General features: G+C 46.5%; 1 protein-coding gene across 3 annotated transcripts in view; it reads left to right on the top strand.

Moving 5' to 3' along the window:
- LOC113025427 (synaptic vesicle glycoprotein 2C-like) overlaps positions 1-19,805 on the top strand; it is a 69,500-nt gene that overhangs the window by 16,752 nt on the left and 32,943 nt on the right. For all 3 annotated transcript variants that reach the window (XM_026173145.1, XM_026173144.1, XM_026173146.1), the window contains exon 3: positions 17,110-17,290. In XM_026173145.1, coding sequence (XP_026028930.1) covers positions 17,110-17,290 — 181 coding nt within the window. The remainder of the gene's footprint in view (positions 1-17,109; positions 17,291-19,805) is intronic.

The following is a 19,805-nucleotide window of genomic DNA, read 5'->3' on the forward strand; positions in this document are numbered from 1 at the left end:
CTGTTCTTATGGCGAGAGGTTCTGGTGCGAATGGACCGGAGCCTCCTGCCTGAGGGGAGCAGGTCAAACAGACTGTGTCCAGGGTGAGAAGGGTCAGCTGAGATCCGAGCTGCACGCCGCAATGTCCTGGAGGTTTACAGGTCCTGCAAAGATGGGAGTCTGCAGCCAGTCACCTTCTCAGCAGAGCGCACAACACGCTGCAGTCTCTGTTTGTCCCTGATAGTGGCTCCAGCGTACCACACGGTAATGGAGGAGGTGAGGATGGACTCGATGATTGCAGTGTAGAACTGCATCATCGTCCGTGTTGGCAGGTTGAATTTCTTCAGCTGCCTCAGGAAGTACATCCTCTGCTGGGCTTTCTTGATGACGGAGGTGATGGTGGGCTCCCACTTCAGGTCCTGGGTGATGGTGGTACCCAGGAAGCGGAATGAGTCCACAGAGGTGATGGGGGTGTCAGTCAGCATGATGGGGGGGAGTGGGGCTGTGTGCTTCCTGAAGTCCACAATAATCTCCACTGTCTTCTGGGCATTCAGCACCAGGTTGTTGTGGCTGCACCAGGACACCAGACGTTCAACCTCCCTCCTGTAGGCAGACTCATCCCCGTCAGAGATGAGCCCAATAACGGTGGTGTCATCTGCAAACTTGATTAGCTTGACAGACTGGTGGGTGGAGGTGCAGCAGTTGGTGTACAGGGAGAAGAGCAGAGGAGAAAGAACACAGCCCTGAGGGGAGCCGGTGCTGATGGTCCGGGAGTCCGAGACATTCTTTCCCAGCCTCACATGCTGCTTCCTGTCCGTCAGGAAGTCAGTGATCCACCGGCAGATGGGATCAGGCACATTCATCTGGGAGAGCTTGTCTCGGAGATGGTCTGGAAGGATGGTGTTGAAGGCAGAGCTGAAGTCCACAAACAGGATCCTGGCGTAGGTTCCTGGGGAGTCCAGATGCTGCAGGATGAAGTGTAGGGCCATGTTGGTGGCGTCGTCTACAGACCTGTTGGCTCTATATGCAAACTGCAGGGGGTCCAGGAGGGGGGCCGTGAGGGTCCTGAGATGGGAGAGAACTAGGCGCTCAAAAGACTTCATGACCACAGATGTCAGAGCCACGGGTCTGTAGTCATTTAGTCCAATGATCCTAGGTTTCTTGGGGACAGGGATTATGGTGGAGGACTTGAAGCAGGCAGGCACATGGCATGCCTGCAGTGAGGAGTTGAAAATGCCAGAAAACACTGGGGCCAGCTCGTTTGCACAGTGTCTGAGGGTGGCAGGAGACACGCCGTCTGGGCCGGGAGCTTTCCGAGCATTCAGGTTCTTAAACTGCTTCCTCACATCTGCTTCATGAATATGAAGAGTTGTGGTGGGAGGAGGTGGTGTGAAATCCTCTTTTGTGTGGGGTGAGGAGGGGGGTGTTTTAGGTGAACAGTTTGAAGGTGGTGATGGCTCTATGGAGGGGGGAGAGGTGGGGGAATTAGTGTCCAAAGTGCCTCTATTGTTGGGCCCGTTGGAGGTGTGAAGGCTGCCTGATGGCTCGTCAAAACGGCAGTAGAAGTCGTTAAGGGTGTTGGCTAAGAGCAAGTCATCAGTGGAGTGGGGGGTTTTAGGCTTGTAGTTTGTAATATTCCTCAAACCTTTCCACACAGAGGCCGAGTCATTCTCTGAGATCTGCTGCTGCATCTTCTCAGAGTGCTGATGTTTAGCAATGTCCACTTCTTTAGTGAACCTGTACTTGGCCTCTCTGTAGCAGTCCCTGTCTCCGCTTCTGAACGCCTTTCTCTTTTCCAGCCACAGCTTTTTGAGTTTAGGAGTAAACCAGGGTTTGTCATTGTTATAACTCACCCTGGTGCGTGATGGCACAATGCTGTCCTCACAGAAGTGGATATAGGAGGTGACAGTGTCCGTAAACTCGTCCAAGCTGTTAGAAGCAGCCTTCAATGTGTCCCAGTCTGTGGTCTCCAATCTCAGTACCGTTTAGTATTTTGTTTCTTAGTGTCTTGTCAGTTTATTTTGGTTTCCTGGTTTACTCCTGCCGTCATCTAATAAAGGATCACTTTCTGTTTAAACTTACACTACTCGTCATCATCTGCTTTTGGGTCCTGTTTTCACTCACATCGGCGCACCCCGCCGTGACACTTTTAATTCATTTGAAAACCTGATGCTTAACCTTGTCTCCACCCCCGCTGTGAAACTCAGAAACCAGTCTTGCTTGTTATCATCTATCGTCCACCTGGGCCTTACACAGAGTTTCTGTCTGATTTCTCAGACATTTTATCTGATTTAGTTCTGAGCTCAGATAAAATAATTATTATGGGTGATTTTAACATCCATGTAGATGCTAAAAATGACAGCCTCAACATGGCATTTAATCTGTTATTAGACTCAATTGGTTTCTCTCAAAATGTAAAAGAACCCACCCACCACTTTATTCACACTCTCGATCTTGTGTTAACATATGGCATAGAAACTGAACATTTAACAGTGTTTCCTGAAAACCCTCTCCTGTCTGATCATTTCCTGATAACATTTACATTTACAATAATCTATTACACAGCGGTGGAGAGTAAACTTTATCACAGTCAATGTCTTTCTGAAAGCGCTGTAACTAAGTTTAAGAATATAATCCACCCACGGTTATCATCTTCAATGCCCTGTACCAACATAGAGCAGAGCAGCTACCTGAACGCTACTCCAACAGAGGTCGATTATCTTGTTAATAATTTTACCTCCTCACTACGTACTACTCTGGATACTGTAGCTCCAGTGAAAACTAAGGCCTCAGAAGTACCTGACTCTGTGGTATAATTCTCAAACACGTAGCCTAAAGCAGATGACTCGTAAGCTGGAGAAGAAATGGTGTGTCACAAATTTAGATGACACACAGCTCTATCTGTCCATGAAGCCAGATAATACACACCAATTAGTTAAACTGCAGGAATGTCTTAAAGACATAAAGACCTGGATGGCTGCTAACTTTCTGCTTCTTAATTCAGATAAAACTGAGGTTATTGTACTCGGCCCTGAAAATCTTAGAAATATGGTATCTAACCGGATTCTTACTCTGGATGGCATTACCTTGGCTTCCAGTAACGCTGTGAGGAACCTTGGAGTCAGACTGTTTTCTTCCATTTGCGCAACATCTCTAACGTTAGAAATATCCTGTCCCAGAGTGACGCTGAAAAACTAGTTCATGCATTTATTACTTCCAGGCTGGACTACTGTAATTCATTATTATCAGGATGTCCAAAAAACTCGCTGAAAAGCCTTCAGCTAATCCAAAACGCTGCAGCAAGAGTACTGACAGGGACTAGAAAGAGAAAGCAGATTTCTCCTGTATTGGCTTCCCTTCATTGGCTTCCTGTTAAATCCAGAATTGAATTCAAAATCCTGCTCCTCACACACAAGGTCTTAAATAATCAGGCTCCATCTTATCTTAATGACCTTGTAGTACCATATCACCCTATTAGAGCACTTCGCTCTCGCACTGCAGGCCTACCTGTTGTTTCTAGAGTATTTAAAAGTAGAATGGGAGAGAGAGCCTTCAGTTTTCAGGCTCCTCTTCTGTGGAACCAGCTTCCAGTTTGGATTCGGGAGACAGACACTATCTCTACTTTCAAGATTAGGCTTAAAACTTTCCTTTTTTGCTAAAGCATATAGTTAGGGCTGGACCAGGTGACCCTGAATCCTCCCTTAGTTATGGTGCAATAGACGTACAGTGGGGCAAAAAAGTATTTAGTCAGCCACCGATTGTGCAAGTTCCCCCACCTAAAATGATGACAGAGGTCAGTAATTTGCACCAGAGGTACACTTCAACTGTGAGAGACAGAATGTGAAAAAAAAAATCCATGAATTCACATGGTAGGATTTGTAAAGAATTTATTCGTAAATCAGGGTGGAAAATAAGTATTTGGTCAATAACAAAAATACAACTCAATACTTTGTAACATAACCTTTGTTGGCAATAACAGAGGTCAAACGTTTACTATAGGTCTTTACCAGGTTTGCACACACAGTAGATGGTATTTTGGCCCATTCCTCCATGCAGATCTTCTCGAGAGCAGTGATGTTTTGGGGCTGTCGCCGAGCAACACGGACTTTCAACTCCCGCCACAGATTTTCTATGGGGTTGAGGTCTGGAGACTGGCTAGGCCACTCCAGGACTTTCAAATGCTTCTTACGGAGCCACTCCTTTGTTGCCCGGGCGGTGTGTTTTGGATTATTGTCATGTTGGAAGACCCAGCCTCGTTTCATCTTCAAAGTTCTCACTGATGGAAGGAGGTTTTGGCTCCAAATCTCACGATACATGGCCCCATTCATTCTGTCCTTAACACGGATCAGTCGTCCTGTCCCCTTGGCAGAAAAACAGCCCCAAAAGGGCTCATTCTGCAAAGTTCTTAAATGGTTGGACATTACAGGAATGGCTTAGAGGATGCCCATTCAATCTGTGAGCAAAGATACAGAGGGTCACCTGGGTGAGGATGTTTGCTGTTGAGATACCCAAAACATCTGATGAACCCAGGAAACATCACCGATTATGCATCCTAGGAGATATTACTTAAATACACGAGAGACTAAGAGCTTAGCATACTTTATTATTGAGAATATCTGAAGTGGAAAAAAGTCCATGTGTCACATGTGAATTGTTCCAGCTTGTACACTTAGCACTTGCACTGCTATGTGTGAGAAAATAAGGATCTGAGTGAAATCGTTGTTTTGACTGGAATTATAATCAGCTGACTGGGTAAATAATTTCACAAAAGCAATTTGAAAACTTATGCAGTGCGAACCACAACCTGTTAAAGCTAGCAAGGCTAAAATTGTTGGTCAAAGCAGGATCAATAATCAAATTGCATATTTCCACACTTACACTTATTATTCTGAGTACATACAGCTACATGAAATGCTCCACAGGTACCCACATGGTGTATTCATAATGGCCCAAAGTCTCAGTGTGGAATGATGTATACTTCTTGCCTTCAGAGTTCATCATCACTACATGAAGCGAAGAGAGGAAACACTCAGACAGCATAAAAGATGAATTTAGCCTCCTGATCTGATAATTGAAGCCAACCTGGAAGTGTCTTAAATCTGGAATCTTTTTAAAGGCCACCAATGAACGATAGCTGTGGTTGTTGAAAGACGTCATATCCTATTAAAACCCAGAGTGTACATAAAGTGTTACTTTATACCTTGGCACATACCTTTGACGTTGCGTGATGAACTCTGTATTCCTCGTCCACAGGTAAACGCAAAAAAGGAGTTTTAAAAAAATCTCCGTTTTCGGTGATTCAAAACGGCGTTTACGTGTGGACGAAACAGCTGCGTTTTCAAAAATACCCGTGTAGGTGTGGACTTAGCGTAAAAGAGTTAGTAGTTTATTTCCTTACTACCTGTAATTTATTGCAGATTACTTGTATTTGCTTAATTGCTTGCTAAATGTTTGAGGTCTGAAATAAACCGCAATGGAGCAAAATATGGGTGTATGTGGTTGGAGGATGTGTGCGTGCGTGTGCGCAAACATTTTTCTTGTAAAACAAAGGGGGGCCTACCAAAAAATGTTTGGGAACCACTAATTAATGCCAGAATGTGTGTTGCTCCCAGGGGTCTTCTCCTCCTCCCTCCCTGAAACAAACTGTTTGTATGATTCCCTGCAGCAACCACCTGTCAATCACAGGTGGTCTTCAGGGAATCCCCTCATCTGTTGAAATCCTGAAGCTCTCCTCTCATCCATGCCAGGACATTGCATGGTGACAGGATGAGAAAACAGAGCAGAAATGTGTCAAGAGAGAATTACACTTGCACATAAGAGCTAATTACTGTGGAAAAGTAAGTGGCATGCATGCAGACTGCTGAGACTCCACTGCTGAAATAATCCCACTGGATGCAACAAAAGCTACACAGTGTAACATTAGAAGCAGACACTGTCTGGTCTTACTTAAGAAGAAGATTAACACTTCATACTTAACAGTTCAGGTGTTTTCAGAACAACTTTAGTAAGGTTTACTTTGCACTTCTGAGGTCCTGTGACTACAAGTGTTTGAGAAATGGAGGCAAGTCATAACCCTTATATGTGTTTAGGGTGGTTGACCATGGCTGTGATACTCTGTGAAAGACGTTGCTGTACAATGTCATCCTTTTAGAACTTTTTACGGACAATATATAATTTTGTCATTTAGATGTTTTTATCTAAACACACACTGAATAAACTTCCAAATCCATCTAGGTGGCTAAAAATGCAGTGGTATGGTGTACTTTTCTACTCAAGCTTTTTTTATTTTTTTATTTTTTTTATTTATGAAATTCCACATTCACCAATATTCATCCAAGCTAATCCAGTCTACATCCAAATTTCTTAATTTTAATGTGAATATTTTAATATTCACATACTGATGAACACACCAGAGAGCAGCTTGGGGTTCAGTATCTTGTCCAGGACTTTAAGGTCTTTGAGGAGAAAATGTTCACTTATTCCCTAATATATCCCACCCACTAACAGTGGCCGTGATGAAGAGATAGTCAGTGTTATTTGCTACATTTCTAAGTGGTCATAATATTATGCCTTATCAGTGTAAATATGGAACTATAAAATTTGAATACACTGTTGAATTGCAATATCTGACAAAAAAAATCACTCTGGTGCCAGGGCTGATTGACCATTGCATGTTTTGGGGGCTTAAATATCTATTTGTTTTAACCATTGAGTATGATTCATGCATAAATCACTTATTTATGATACAGTATTTGATTTTACTGCAATACCAATAGGTTTCTAATCTTGTAAACTATCTCAAATAACATCCATCAAGTGAACTATCACAATCATGTCATTTTATTTTCATATTAATGATCTAATAACTGATCAGTTTGTCATGCTGACAATGTGCACAGTCAAGTAACACTGATGAAATGGAAACTTTGTTGGTTTCTTCGGTAGTTGGTAATCAGGGTTGGAATTGTAACTCACAAAAAAGTCATGTGTTAGACTTATTGAGAACACAGGCTGTTTTACAAGAGGGATCTGGTCAAAAAAGCAGTCCTTTATCTTTACATTTGTAAAAGTAACAAGTAATCTAAGGCTGTTTTATTTATGTATTTATTCATTTTACATTACACTCCTCCTTGAATCGCTACCTTATCGTGGTGGAGGGGTTTGTGTGTCCCAGGGATCCCAGGGGCTATGTTGTCTGGGGGCTTTTGCCCCCTGGTAGGGTCTCCCATGGCAAATTGGTCCTGGGTGAGGGACCAGACAAAGAGCGATTCAGAAGACCCTTATGAAAAGGATATCGAGGGAACAGTTTACCGTGCCCGGGATAGGGTTACCGGGGCCCCGCCCTGGAGCCAGGCCCGGGGAGGGTGCCCGAGGGCGAGCGTCTGGTGGCCGGGCACAGCCCGAAGAGGAGACATGGGCCCATCCTCCCGCAGGCCCACCACCCGCAGGAGGCGCCATAGGGGTTGGGTGCATTGTGTGTCGGGTGGCGGCCAGGAGCGGAGGCCCTGGCGGACTGACCCCCGGCTGCCAAGACTGGCAATAGGGACATGGAATGTCACCTCTCTGGTGGGGAAGGAGCCTGAGTTAGTGCGTGAGGTTGAGAGGTACCGGCTAGATATAGTCGGGCTCACCTCTACGCATGGCTTGGGCTCTGGAACCAGTCTCCTGGAGAGGGGCTGGACTCTGTCTCAGTCTGGAGTTGCCCCTGGTGAGAGGCGGCGGGCTGGGGTGGGTATTCTAATATCCCCTCGGCTTGCTGCCGTTTCGTTGGGGTTTTTCCCGGTGGACGAGAGGGTTTGTTCCCTGCGCCTTAGGGTCGGGGAACGGGTCCTGACTGTCATCTGCGCTTATGCGCCGAGTGGCAGTTCAGAGTACCCAGCCTTCTTAGAGTCCCTGGGGGGGGGGGGGTGCTGGAAGGTGCTCCACCTGGAGACTCTGTTGTCCTGCTGGGAGACTTCAATGCTCACGTGGGTAACGACAGCGAGACCTGGAGGGGCGTGATTGGGAGGAACGGCCTCCCTGATCTGAACCCGAGCGGTGTTTTGTTATTGGACTTCTGTGCTAGTCACAGTTTGGCCATAACGAACACCCTGTTCGAACATAAGAGTGTCCATAAGTGCACGTGGCACCAGGACGCTCTAGGCCGTAGGTCGATGATCAATTTTGTAATCGTATCACTAGACCTGCGACCATATGTTCTGGACACTTGGGTAAAGAGAGGGGCTGAGCTGTCAACTGATCACCACCTGGTGGTGAGTTGGATCAGGTGGCGGGGGAGGACGCTGGACAGACCTGGTGCACCTAAACGCGTAGTGAGGGTGTGCTGGGAACGTCTAGCAGAGGCCCCGGTCCGCGAGATCTTCAACGCACACCTCCGGCAGAGCTTAAACAGCATTCCGAGGGAGACTGGGGACATTGAGTCCGAATGGACCATGTTCAGCGTCTCCATTGCCGAAGCTGCTGCATTGAGCTGCGGTCGCAAGGTGGTTGGTGCCTGCCGTGGTGGTAATCCCCGAACAAATTGGTGGAGACCAGAGGTGAAGGGAGCCACCAGGCTGAAGAAGGAGTCCTATTGGGCTTGGTTAGCCTGTGGGACTCCGGAGGCAGCCGACAGGTATCAACAGGCCAAGCGGAATGCGGCTCGGGCAGTGGCTGAAGCAAAAACTCGGGTGTGGGAGGAGTTCGGAGAGGCCATGGAAAAAGACTTTCGGACTGCCTCGAAGAGATTCTGGCAAACCGTCAGGCGTCTCAGGAGGGGAAAGCGGTGCTCTACCTGCACTGTGTATAGTGCTGGCGGAGCGCTGCTGACGTCGACTGAGAAAATTGTCAGGCGGTGGAAGGAATACTTTGAGGACCTCCTTAATCCCACTGACACGTCTTCCGAGGAGGAAGCAGAGTCTAGGGATGAGGGGAATGACCCGCCAATTTCCGGGGGCGAGGTCACTGAGGCAGTTAAACAACTCCTTGGTGGCAGAGCCCCTGGTGTTGATGAGGTCCGCCCCGAGTTCCTGAAGGCTCTGGACGTTGTAGGGCTTTCTTGGTTGACACGCCTCTGCAATGTTGCGTGGAGATCAGGGGCAGTACCTATGGACTGGCAGACCGGGGTGGTGGTCCCCATCTTTAAGAAGGGGGACCGGAGGGTGTGTTCCAACTACAGGGGGATCACACTCCTCAGCCTCCATGGGAAAGTCTATGCCAGGGTGCTGGAAAGGAGAGTTCGTCCGCTAGTCGAACCTCGGATACAGGAGGAACAATGCGGTTTTCGTCCTGGTTGTGGAACACTGGACCAGCTCTTTATCCTCTCGAGGATACTTGAGGGTGCATGGGAGTTTGCCCAACCAGTCTACATGTGTTTTGTGGACTTGGAGAAGGCATTCGACCGTGTCCCTCGGGGTGTCCTGTGGGAGGTGTTGTGGGAGTATGGGGTGTCTGGCCCATTGCTACGGGCCATTCGATCCCTATACGACCGTTGCAAGAGCTTGGTTCGCATTGCCGGCAATAAGTCGGACTCGTTCCCGGTGGGTGATGTGCTCCGCCAGGGCTGCCCTTTGTCTCCGGTTCTGTTCATAATTTTTATGGACAGGATTTCTAGGCGCAGCCAAGTGGCGGAGGGCTTTCGCTTTGGTGGCCTCAGAATCTCATCTCTGCTTTTTGCAGATGATGTGGTTCTGTTGGCTTCATCGGGTGAGGGCCTCCAGCTCGCACTGGAACAGTTCGCAGCCGAGTGTGAAGCAGCGGGAATGAGGATCAGCACCTCCAAATCTGAGGCCATGGTTCTCAGCTGGAAAAGGGTGGAGTGCCCACTCCGGGTCGGGGATGAGTTCCTGCCCCAAGTGGAGGAGTTCAAGTATCTCGGGGTCTTGTTCGCGAGTGATGGGAGAAGGGAGCCGGAGATCGACAGACGGATTGGGGCTGCAGCTGCAGTAATGCAGACGCTGCACTGGTCCATCGTGGTGAAGAGGGAGCTGAGTGTAAAAGCGAAGCTCTCAATTTACCGGTCGATCTACGTCCCTACCCTCACCTATGGCCACGAGCTGTGGGTAGTGACCGAAAGAACAAGATCGCGGATACAAGCGGCAGAAATGAGCTTCCTCCGAAGGGTGGCTGGCCTCTCCCTTAGTGATAGGGTGAGAAGTTCGGCCATCCGGGAGGGGCTCAGAGTAGAGCCGCTGCTGCTCCACATCGAAAGGAGCCAGCTGAGGTGGTTCGGGCATCTGACAAGAATGCCCCCTGGGCGCCTCCTGGGTGAGGTGTTCCAGGCATGCCCCACCGGGAGGAGGCCCCGGGGCAGACCCAGGACACGCTGGAGAGATTATATCTCTCGGCTGGCCTGGGAACGCCTTGGTATTCCCCCGGATAAGCTGGAGGAGGTGGCTGGGGAGAGAGAGGTCTGGGCCTCTTTGCTTAGGCTGCTGCCCCCGCGACCCGGCCTCGGATAAAGCGGATGAAGATGGATGGATGGATGGACATTACATTCCTGGAGAAATATTAGATTACTTGTTACTTCTGTATTACTCAATAACATGTGCCCAGATGCGCTGCCACACATTTATCATTTAAATCCATCCAAATCTAAATCCTTATTCTAATAAGCACAAGTGTGAACATAAAACTGAAAGAAAGCTTAAAACCATCTCAAAGAGAACTTTACAGTGATTGCCAAAGAGATTCTGTAGAAACGGGTATGGATAGAAGTTGAAAAAGACAATTTAGACTGCTATCTCTGCTTTTCTTAACCGTAAAGGTCAGGCTCTGGCTGCTTAACTGGGGTCAGCATGGAGTCAACTTTGTATTGCCATGCTGCCATTGCAGGTACTGTGGCTTAGCAGTAGTTGTCACGATCCTGGGTCTTATGACCCAGTGTTTTGAGTTTTAGTTCATTTTGATGTTTATAGTATGTTTAAGCTCATTAGGTCTCCTAGGTTCATTTGCTTATTAGTTCCCCCTTGTGTTTCCAACCCATGTTAAGTCTCCCCTGCTCTTCATGTGTTTCATGTCTGTGTCTTACGTTGTCAAGTTCTGGTTGTCATGTCTGCGTCTCATTATGTTTCCTATTTTATTTTGAAGAGATCTTGTGTTTTTATATTATGGTTTATGTTTTGAGTCCTTTGTTGTACTGTTTCTTGTTTCCCTAGGTCTGTTATGGTTATCATAGGTTTAGTTCTTTGGCTTTGTCATATGGCTTCCCTGTGTTCCATGTTATGTCCACTGTGACGTTTTTGTACCATGTTTCAGGTTCTGTCTCCCCAGTTGCTGTTAAGTTTGCATGTTTAGAATTCAGTCAGTGTTTCCTGTTTTACTTTGAAGGTCCATGTCTCATGTGAGTGTTTCTAGTTTTGCTTCCCTTGTCTCGTCACTCCCGGGGGTGAGTTATAATGACTGCCTTTCACACATCCCACCTGAAGCCATAACTGAAAAGGACAATAAACTCACCCCAGACACTGTTGGAGTCTCCCTTTTGGATGATGACATAGACTGGGAAAAGTTTTTTCATTTTGCTCCCTTTGAACAGGGAGAAATCAAAGACAATAAGCACTCGCCAAAGGCTGCAAATGCTTTTAAAGAAAAAACTGTGAGCAATGTCACCAGGTCTAAAACACTCAGTTCAGGGTCTGTCAGTTCAGGTTTTGTCAAGTCTGGCTCAGTCATCCCTAAGTCAGCTCACTCTAAGACTATTAACCCGAGGACGTCAAAACCTGCTAAAACAAAGACTGTAAAACAGGGTGGGAAAAATGCTAAATTCATTTTGGCTAGGTCTGTTTTTGTCGACCCAGTACATATTAACCCTAAGCCTGCCAATTCTAAGACTGTTTTTTCTGAGCCCGCTCCTTTGCCTGCTTGTGTTCCTGCTCCCGAGGTAGCTCGGGCCCAGCGTACCCCTGCACCCGTACCAGTTCCTCGGGTGAGGGAGGCTGAGGTCCAGTTGGTCCCTGCTCTGGTTTCCAGGCCGGCTGAGGCTCTGTCAGTTTCTGCACCCGTACCAGCTCCTCGGGTGAGAAGGGCAATTGCCCAGCCGTTGCCGGTGCCTGTCCCGGCTTCCAGGGTGAGGGGGGCTGTGAACCAGTCCACCCCTGCACCCATGCCGGTCCCCAGGGTGAGGTCAGCCAGGATACAGCCCGTCTCTGCACCTGTACCTACTCCTCGGGTGGGAGCGGCTAGTGTCCGGCAGGTGCCTGCACCCATTCTTGTTTCTGCTGAAGGCTCAGGCAACCCCGCCCAGCAGTCCTCCCTGTGTTCCAGAGGCTCAGGAGAGTTCAGTCCACAACCATCACCACCATCACTACTGCATGCTTTTCAGTCTATAGCTCAGTCATTAGCTCTGTTAGCAGCCCAGTCCATAGTTCATTTTCCTGTGTTTCCGTTAGCTCAGCCCTTAGCCCACTGTGCAGCTCAGCCAGCTCCCCAGTGTTTAGCTCAGTCATTTGTTCCATCACCTGCTCAGCCTTCTGTTCAGCCAGTAGTCTCTGCACCTACTGGTCCTGCCACTGCGTCAGCTGGAGGGCCCGAGGAGCCCCTCCAGCCTCATGCCACGTCAGCTGGGGGTTCAGGAGAACCGCACCAGCCTCATGCCACATCAGCTGGAGGGCCCGAGGAGCCCATCCAGCCTCATGCCACGTCAGCTGGGGGTTCAGGAGAACCGCACCAGCCTCATGCCTCGTCAGCTGGAGGGCCCGAGGAGCCCGTCTGGCAACCTTCCCCGTCAGCTGGAGGGTCCGATGGGTCCGTCCAGCCTCCTGTCTCCGCTGGAGGGTCCGAGGGGCCCGTTCAGCCTCTCTCCGCGTCAGCTGGAGGGTCCGAGGGGCCCGTTCAGCCTCCTGTCTCCGCTGGAGGGTCCAAGGGGCCCGTTCAGCCTCCCGTCTCCGCTGGAGGGTCCGAGGGGCCCGTTCAGCCTCAAGCCACGTCAGCTGGAGGGCCCGGGGAGCCCGTCCAGCCACCATCTACTTCTGCGTCGTCTGGTCCAGCCGCGGCCTCTGCTTCTGCCACGCCTGGTCCGGCCTCCGAGCCTTTGTCCTCCACGCCTGGTCCAGCGATTGTTACAGCCCCGTCCAAAGTACATCCAGCACCTCGGCATCGTCGGCCAGTTTCTGGGCCTCTAGCCGGACGTCATCGCCGTCGTGGTCGGCCCCCAGACCGCCTTCGCCTGAGTCGCCGCCGTTGCCTTCCACACGGTCGGCCCCCTGACCTGTCTCTACGTCATCACCGCCGCCGCCGTCTTCCACGCGGCCGGCCTCCGGACCCGCTCTGTAGCCGCCGCCATCTTCCACGCGGCCGGCCTCCGGACCCGCTCTGTAGCCGCCGCCGTCTTCCACGCGGCCGGCCTCCGGATCTGTTCTGCCGCCACTGCCACTTTTTCACGTGGCCGGCCCCGGAACAGCTGAATTGTGAACTTTTGTGCTGTCGCCCCCCGGGTTGACCTTCTGACCTCTTTGGACATTTGCCTCCCTGTTTTGAACTGTTTTTGTGTCTTTGGACTCAGTTTTGGTTCATGCTCCTCATCTTTTGTTTGGTTTCGTTCCCTCTGTCCGGGTCCCCCGCCTCCCGCCCTGGGTGGGTTGTTCTCTGTTTGTCTTGTGTTTTGGTTCTCGGGTTTGGGCTGTCGGGAGCCAGCCCTTGGGGGGGGGGGGGGGGGGGGGGGGGTGATGTCATGATCCTGGGCCATGTTGGCCCAGCAGTCTTAGTATTCATGTCTTTTCGTGTATTGTTCCTTATTTGATTTCCCCTTGTGACTTTTATCCCCTGTGTGCCCCTCTATGTATCTGTGAGCCCTCGTCTCCCCTCCTTGTGTTTCATTCCATGTTTCCCCAGCCCACTATGCCCGTGCTCTCTCTCTCCTCCTGTCTGCACCTCTGTGTACTTCCTGTTTTACTTTGACAGTCTCCCTTCAGTGTTGTTTACTCCTGCCATGTCTTGTTATGTTTATCTGTGTCAGCTGTGCTCCCATGTGTGGCCACTTCCCCTGATTGTCCCTCTTGTGTATTTAGTCTCTGTGTTTCATGTAGTCTGAGTCGCGTCGTCTGTGTTCCCACCCTCCGTGTTTCCATGCCCAGTCTTTTGTATCCCCAGCCATAGCATAGATTGTTCCCAGTTTAGGTTTGTTTAGTTACTGCTCTTGTGCTGCCCTCATTCTTGTTTCTTTCGTGATCATCAGTCACAATAAAAGGCTCGCTTTTGTTTAAGTGCACTCCCGTATCCTCACTTGTGTTCGCACCTGGGTCCTCAACACACTCTCCACACGGTCTGCCACTGCGACCGTGACAGTAGTGGATAGTTGTGTCTATCCAGTGTCCAACCCAGTATCACGGCAAAGCAAGTATGTATATGCTGATCCACCGTGTCCATTTCCCGCTTTGCCTATCCAATCCAATCCGCATGCAGAAATAGCATTACCAGCAAGGGGAAATAATATAACCACGAAGTCGGTAGTGAGCAAAAAACGTATGAAGTGCATTCCAGGATCCGTAATTGTCAGAAACGATTAAGCTAGGCGGCTGATTTGTATGTACATGCAAATGTGTTAATAATGTCTATTTAAACCCCCCCATTATTTTCATGTTGGCTTGAAATAAAATATCTCACTCTGCTGTTACTGCAGTTTACTGCAACTTACTGCAAGTGTGTCCTTTTCACACTTTGGATAGGCAAAGCGTGAAATAGACATAATCAAATGGCGTATCTATTACATGTTTTGCTGTTTTCTTAGAATGAATATGTCATGAACCGCTGTGTGGCAGGCAAGCAGGAGTGGTGGACCCAAAATGCAGAACTCAGACACGGAAGTGAAACTTAAGGCGCAGCTTTATTGCTGGGAAAAACCTCGTACAAACTAAACTCACCAAAAGAAAACCAAAAGTCAGAACAGAGGAACCAAGGACTGAAACACTGGAAAGAAACACTAAACTGGAGCAGGAGACCAAACACTAGGAACATAGAAGCAGAACACACAGCTAGATGAGGGTACGACGCGACACTGACACAGAGAAACACAGGGCTTAAATACACAGATGGCAGTAATCAAGGGATGAGAGACAGGAGGGGAACACACCTGGGAGAAATCACAGCTGACGAGACAGGGGAAACGTAAACTGAGCACACTCACATACGACACAGACCTTCACAATAAAACAGGAAACTCAGACACATGGAACCAGACAAGACATTGAACTAAACAGACAGATTCACAAACAGATGGGGTGACACCATAGACAGAGACACAGACTCAAAGGCAGACCAAATATAACACACAGAACTCAAACAATAATAATCATCATCATCATAAACTAGAAAATGATAACTAAAAGCGCTGGGTCACCGACCCAGGACCATGACAGAATAAATTATATTTAATGTCACTATTCATAGTACGGTGAAACTAGCAATTAGTGGCCTTCAGTTACAACGTCAGTATCTACATGAAGATTCATGGGGCTCTACTGCAAGCACTACTGGATGGATGCACTGTTTTCAATATCCTTGGTCATGCTGTTGTTAAGCAGTCTCACTTACTAATTTCTTTTATGTGGGAGTATTTATACCACTGGGATTTTAAAATGCATTTGTATGTATGGTTTCCTGCTTGAGAAAAGCACTTAAAACCTTTTCCCCCATGTGCTTCAGTGCCTCTAACTGACCCTTGCTAATTTGCATAAAGGCCCTTAAGGTCTGACCTGAGTTTGAACCCAGCAGGAAATCACAAATCCAATCTCAGAATGCCTCTCAGATGCCCCATCACCCTCCCCCTTTATTACAGATACAAACTCAGCGTGAGTGAAGCCATAAAACAAATGAGCTAGTGCTCCCAGATAGCATCTTCTTCAGTACACACGTTCAGATGTAGCTACACAAATCAAAAAGTGTCAACAGTTTGTGCAGAATGCAGCACTTTTGATATTCAGTTTGATATTTGTAAGCCAGCTCGAGTGAAGCTTCACCTTTATATCCTACTACCTATAGGAGAGCCTTCTCTGCAGCTGAAGTGCATAGATCTAGGGGCTGTCACCTGTAATGAATCACTACCTCTCACCATCATGTCTGCCCAGCTTGATAAGGCCCTCCACTTTCAGCGTATCTGTCCCATCACCGCAAACATGGGGGGGGGGGGGGGGGGGGGGGGGGTGCTGCTTCCTATCATCTGCCAGGATTATTTCAGGTGCTGCCATGTCAAACGCCTTCCTCCGCAAATTATCATTTTTATTAGAACATAGGGAGAAAAGTGGGTTGTTTACAGGACAACCCTAACCCCTCTCCACCACTGCCACCCAATGTCTTTACTGCATGGGAAGAGAAATGACCCCAACCTTGCACAGGTAAGCAGCAGTACAAAGAAACAGAGCCACAAAGTCAACTGCTGCTCTATTTTTCCTAGAGACACTTTAAGAAATATCAGTTGTCAGACAGTGATTTGATTTGGAGAAATTTAATATATGGTCAAATCTTCATTACACCGCAAAATGTACAATATTAGGCTTTCAGCAAAAAAAGAAGAAAAAAAAATCTTGAGTTACCACATTATGACATCCCATTGAATAGATAAATATTCTAAGCCGAAGTTTTTGAACGACATTATTGTGTGTGAGCGCTGAACAGTCTAACATGTTGTTAGGACACTGAGCAGCTCTTGTAATTTAATGCATTTAAGACTAGAAGTACCTAACATATGCCCATCTAGCTGAGCAGAGCGTAAGTGAGTAAAAACAAATAACTAGACATAAGAAATATCAAAAAAATCTGTTTTTGTTTTTTGTGTCTAAACAAAAACAAAATCTATTTTGTATTCAATTTTTTCTCATTTTCTTCCATGTGTTATAGAAAAAAAAGTAAAGCAATAATTGGATGTTAGATTATGGGATTATTTAAAGTCTGTAGTTTAAGTACAGACTGTAAGTTAAGTCAGTTTTAGTGATGGAGTTTTTGTTATCTATGAACTCTAGCTTAAAAGCTGTGTGTGTTGTGAGGATGCATGAATAAATTGCTGAAACTGTCTTCTTATATTCCAAAATGTAAAATGGTTTTTGTTTACTCAGCGGTTTCAGTAACAAACACTTGACTCCAGATGGTTGTGATCATTTATAGCTCTCCCTCTTTCTCTCTCTCTATCTACCACTGTCTTTCCCCCTGTCTCCCCTCCTCCAGGCAGCATTGTGTATCTGGGGATGATGTTTGGAGCCTTTTTCTGGGGTGGCCTCTCAGACAAAGTGGGCCGCAGACAGTGCCTGCTTATATCCATGTCAGTCAACGGCTTCTTTGCCTTCCTTTCCTCCTTTGTCCAGGGCTACAGTATGTTCCTCTTCTGCCGCATGGTGTCTGGCTTCGGGTAAGTTTGTTTAACTTTCCTCTTCTCACGCTCCTGCAGACCCTCTGATCTATCTTCCCACCACTTCCTCTGCTGTCTCTCCTCCTCCAAATTCAAAACACATGACAAGAGGTTATACTAACTGCCAGGCATCCGCTCTTCCTCATACCCAGGGGTATAGAAGAAATAAAGCAAAAGAGAAAGGTCTGCAGAAATCAGCTAGTAGTGTAAATGAACATCTGGGTGTTTTAATGCTAGCATGGTCTGCTTGGCTGCACAGATCCTTGACAGCCCTCCCATCTCAGTGACATGATATCCTTTTTAGATTGTATAGTGTATGAACATTTAGATCAAGTTGTGATGGCTTAAGCTGGTGCTGCTTCATGACTAGACCAAAATGGATATTCAAATCAGAATGGGCCACAGTGCCTGAGGGCATTCATGATTGGTTTACCTGAGCTGCACTCAGCTCTTGTGCATTTAATTACAGTTCTGTAAGCAACCAGTAAACCTCACATCATCTGAAAAACAGCTTCTGCCTTAATGGCTTTAAAATTTCATTAGCAGCTTTAGCTTTTATGTCACCACTAGTTGTCAATCTGTATGCAGAAAGTAGTCTATGGTGTGGGATGGTATCTATGATTGTACATATACCTTTGGGAATAACAGCAAAGAGGCATTGCTTTGTAAGGGGTCACTGAGATCTTCTGTTTTGTTTTCCATCCTCATTCTGGCAGAAATACGATCTGGCATCCAGTGCTGTGTGTTTCACTGTTCCTTTCATTGAGTTTTTCCTACCTTATTAGCATTGCTATCAGAAGCTGTCTCAGCAAATAGGAAAAGACATTCACAGCACAGTGCCATAATAAAAAAAAAATATAAGAATTCACACAGATTAAGTTTTAGTGCAATTTTACTTAATGTTCTAAACCAGTTTGTCATATCAGTCACTCCTCTGGCAAAACCTTAAACAGGTTTTGACATTTTTAGAATGAATATCATAGACAATTATTTTCATACATATATAACCTCTTACTGTAAGTTTCTCCCACGCAGACATGAAGGAAGCAGGACAAAAGGCACAACCCAATCTCATCAGATTCTCGGGTGTCACCACAATCTTGAATATTTACTGGATACTTTATACATGGTTGGTTTTTTTGTTTTTGAGAATTGAAAACAAGCCATATACATTTTCATTTGCTTTAAGCCTTTTTGCAGTTACGCAGTTTCTATGAATATGTAATGTTGATGATCTGAAAAGGTTTTGATTTTGTTTTATTTACTTTATCTTAAATGGAAAGGGGTGTACCCCACCTCTAATTAAGTGTTAGGACAGGCTCTATCACCTCATCTTAGACATATAAGCACTTTGAAAAATTTATGAATAAATGGATGGATTATCTAATATTGGCATCTTTCAGGTAATACAAAGCATATGGCAATGCAGATTCTTTACTTGTTCCTCATGAGTTAGCGCTTAGTTTCTACATGTAGTGAGAAATTAAAATGTCACAGATGGCTGCTCAAGTGAGAAATTTGGGATATAACAGCTACAGCTCAGATCAGACTTTAAAGGAGAAGTTCAACATTTTCAATACATGCTATCTTTGTTTTTCTCCAAAGCCATCTATCCATATTAAATTCAGCTAATTAATGTTGAAATGAATCAGAAACAAATGTATAATAATAAAAGAAATGCTGATTGCTCTTTATCTGCCTCTCATTTGCAACACTGTAGTCAACCATAAAACTGACAGTAAAACCAGTGCATCTCAAAAAGTTGTGCATAGATGAACATACCTTTCAGAAGTTTTTGTATTGTTAAAGCTTTTTTTATTGATCTGTAGAAATAACTAATACATTATCAGATACTGTATTTTCATGAACTATGAGCCATTATCATCAAAATTAAAACAAAAAGGCTTCGTGTTGAATGATTACATGAAAATGTAACTTTCTGAAATAAATTATGAAAAAAAAAAACCTTTTTGATGATATTCTAATTTTAAGAGATACACTAGTAAGATTTGCCATTTGGTTTTTTTCCTCTTCAAATATGTACGACACTCTGAGGCTATGAAAAAAATGGGCACTGTCACTGCAGTCACAGATGGGCTCCTTCTGACTCTACTGACATCTCACTGAAAGGGTTCAGTTCAGTGCACCTATCCCTCACATCAACACAAGATACAACAACGTACTAATATGGAACAATGCAATTTGAGACATGTTCACTATGTTAAATTTAAAGGCCACACAACCTGTGATTCTGGAAAATGATATAATAAGCAAGTTTGATAGAAAGCAGCAAAGATGGCTCAAAGACTGTAATATCCTGTGTGCTACAGTGTGGTGATTTTTCATTTTCTTTGGTCAAGAAGATGACAGTATAGTTTGTGCAAATAAATACTAAGCTGCAGTGGATAGTGCCGTTGCCTCCTGATGATCTGGTAAGACTCAGAAAATAAGCCAGAATAGTGTAGAATCTGCTTTGTGACATGAATGAACAAAAAATGTGCGAAGACATGTTCTA

The sequence above is a fragment of the Astatotilapia calliptera genome, chromosome 7 (genome assembly GCF_900246225.1).
Source record: "Astatotilapia calliptera chromosome 7, fAstCal1.2, whole genome shotgun sequence".
In the NCBI taxonomy this organism is placed as follows: domain Eukaryota; kingdom Metazoa; phylum Chordata; class Actinopteri; order Cichliformes; family Cichlidae; genus Astatotilapia; species Astatotilapia calliptera.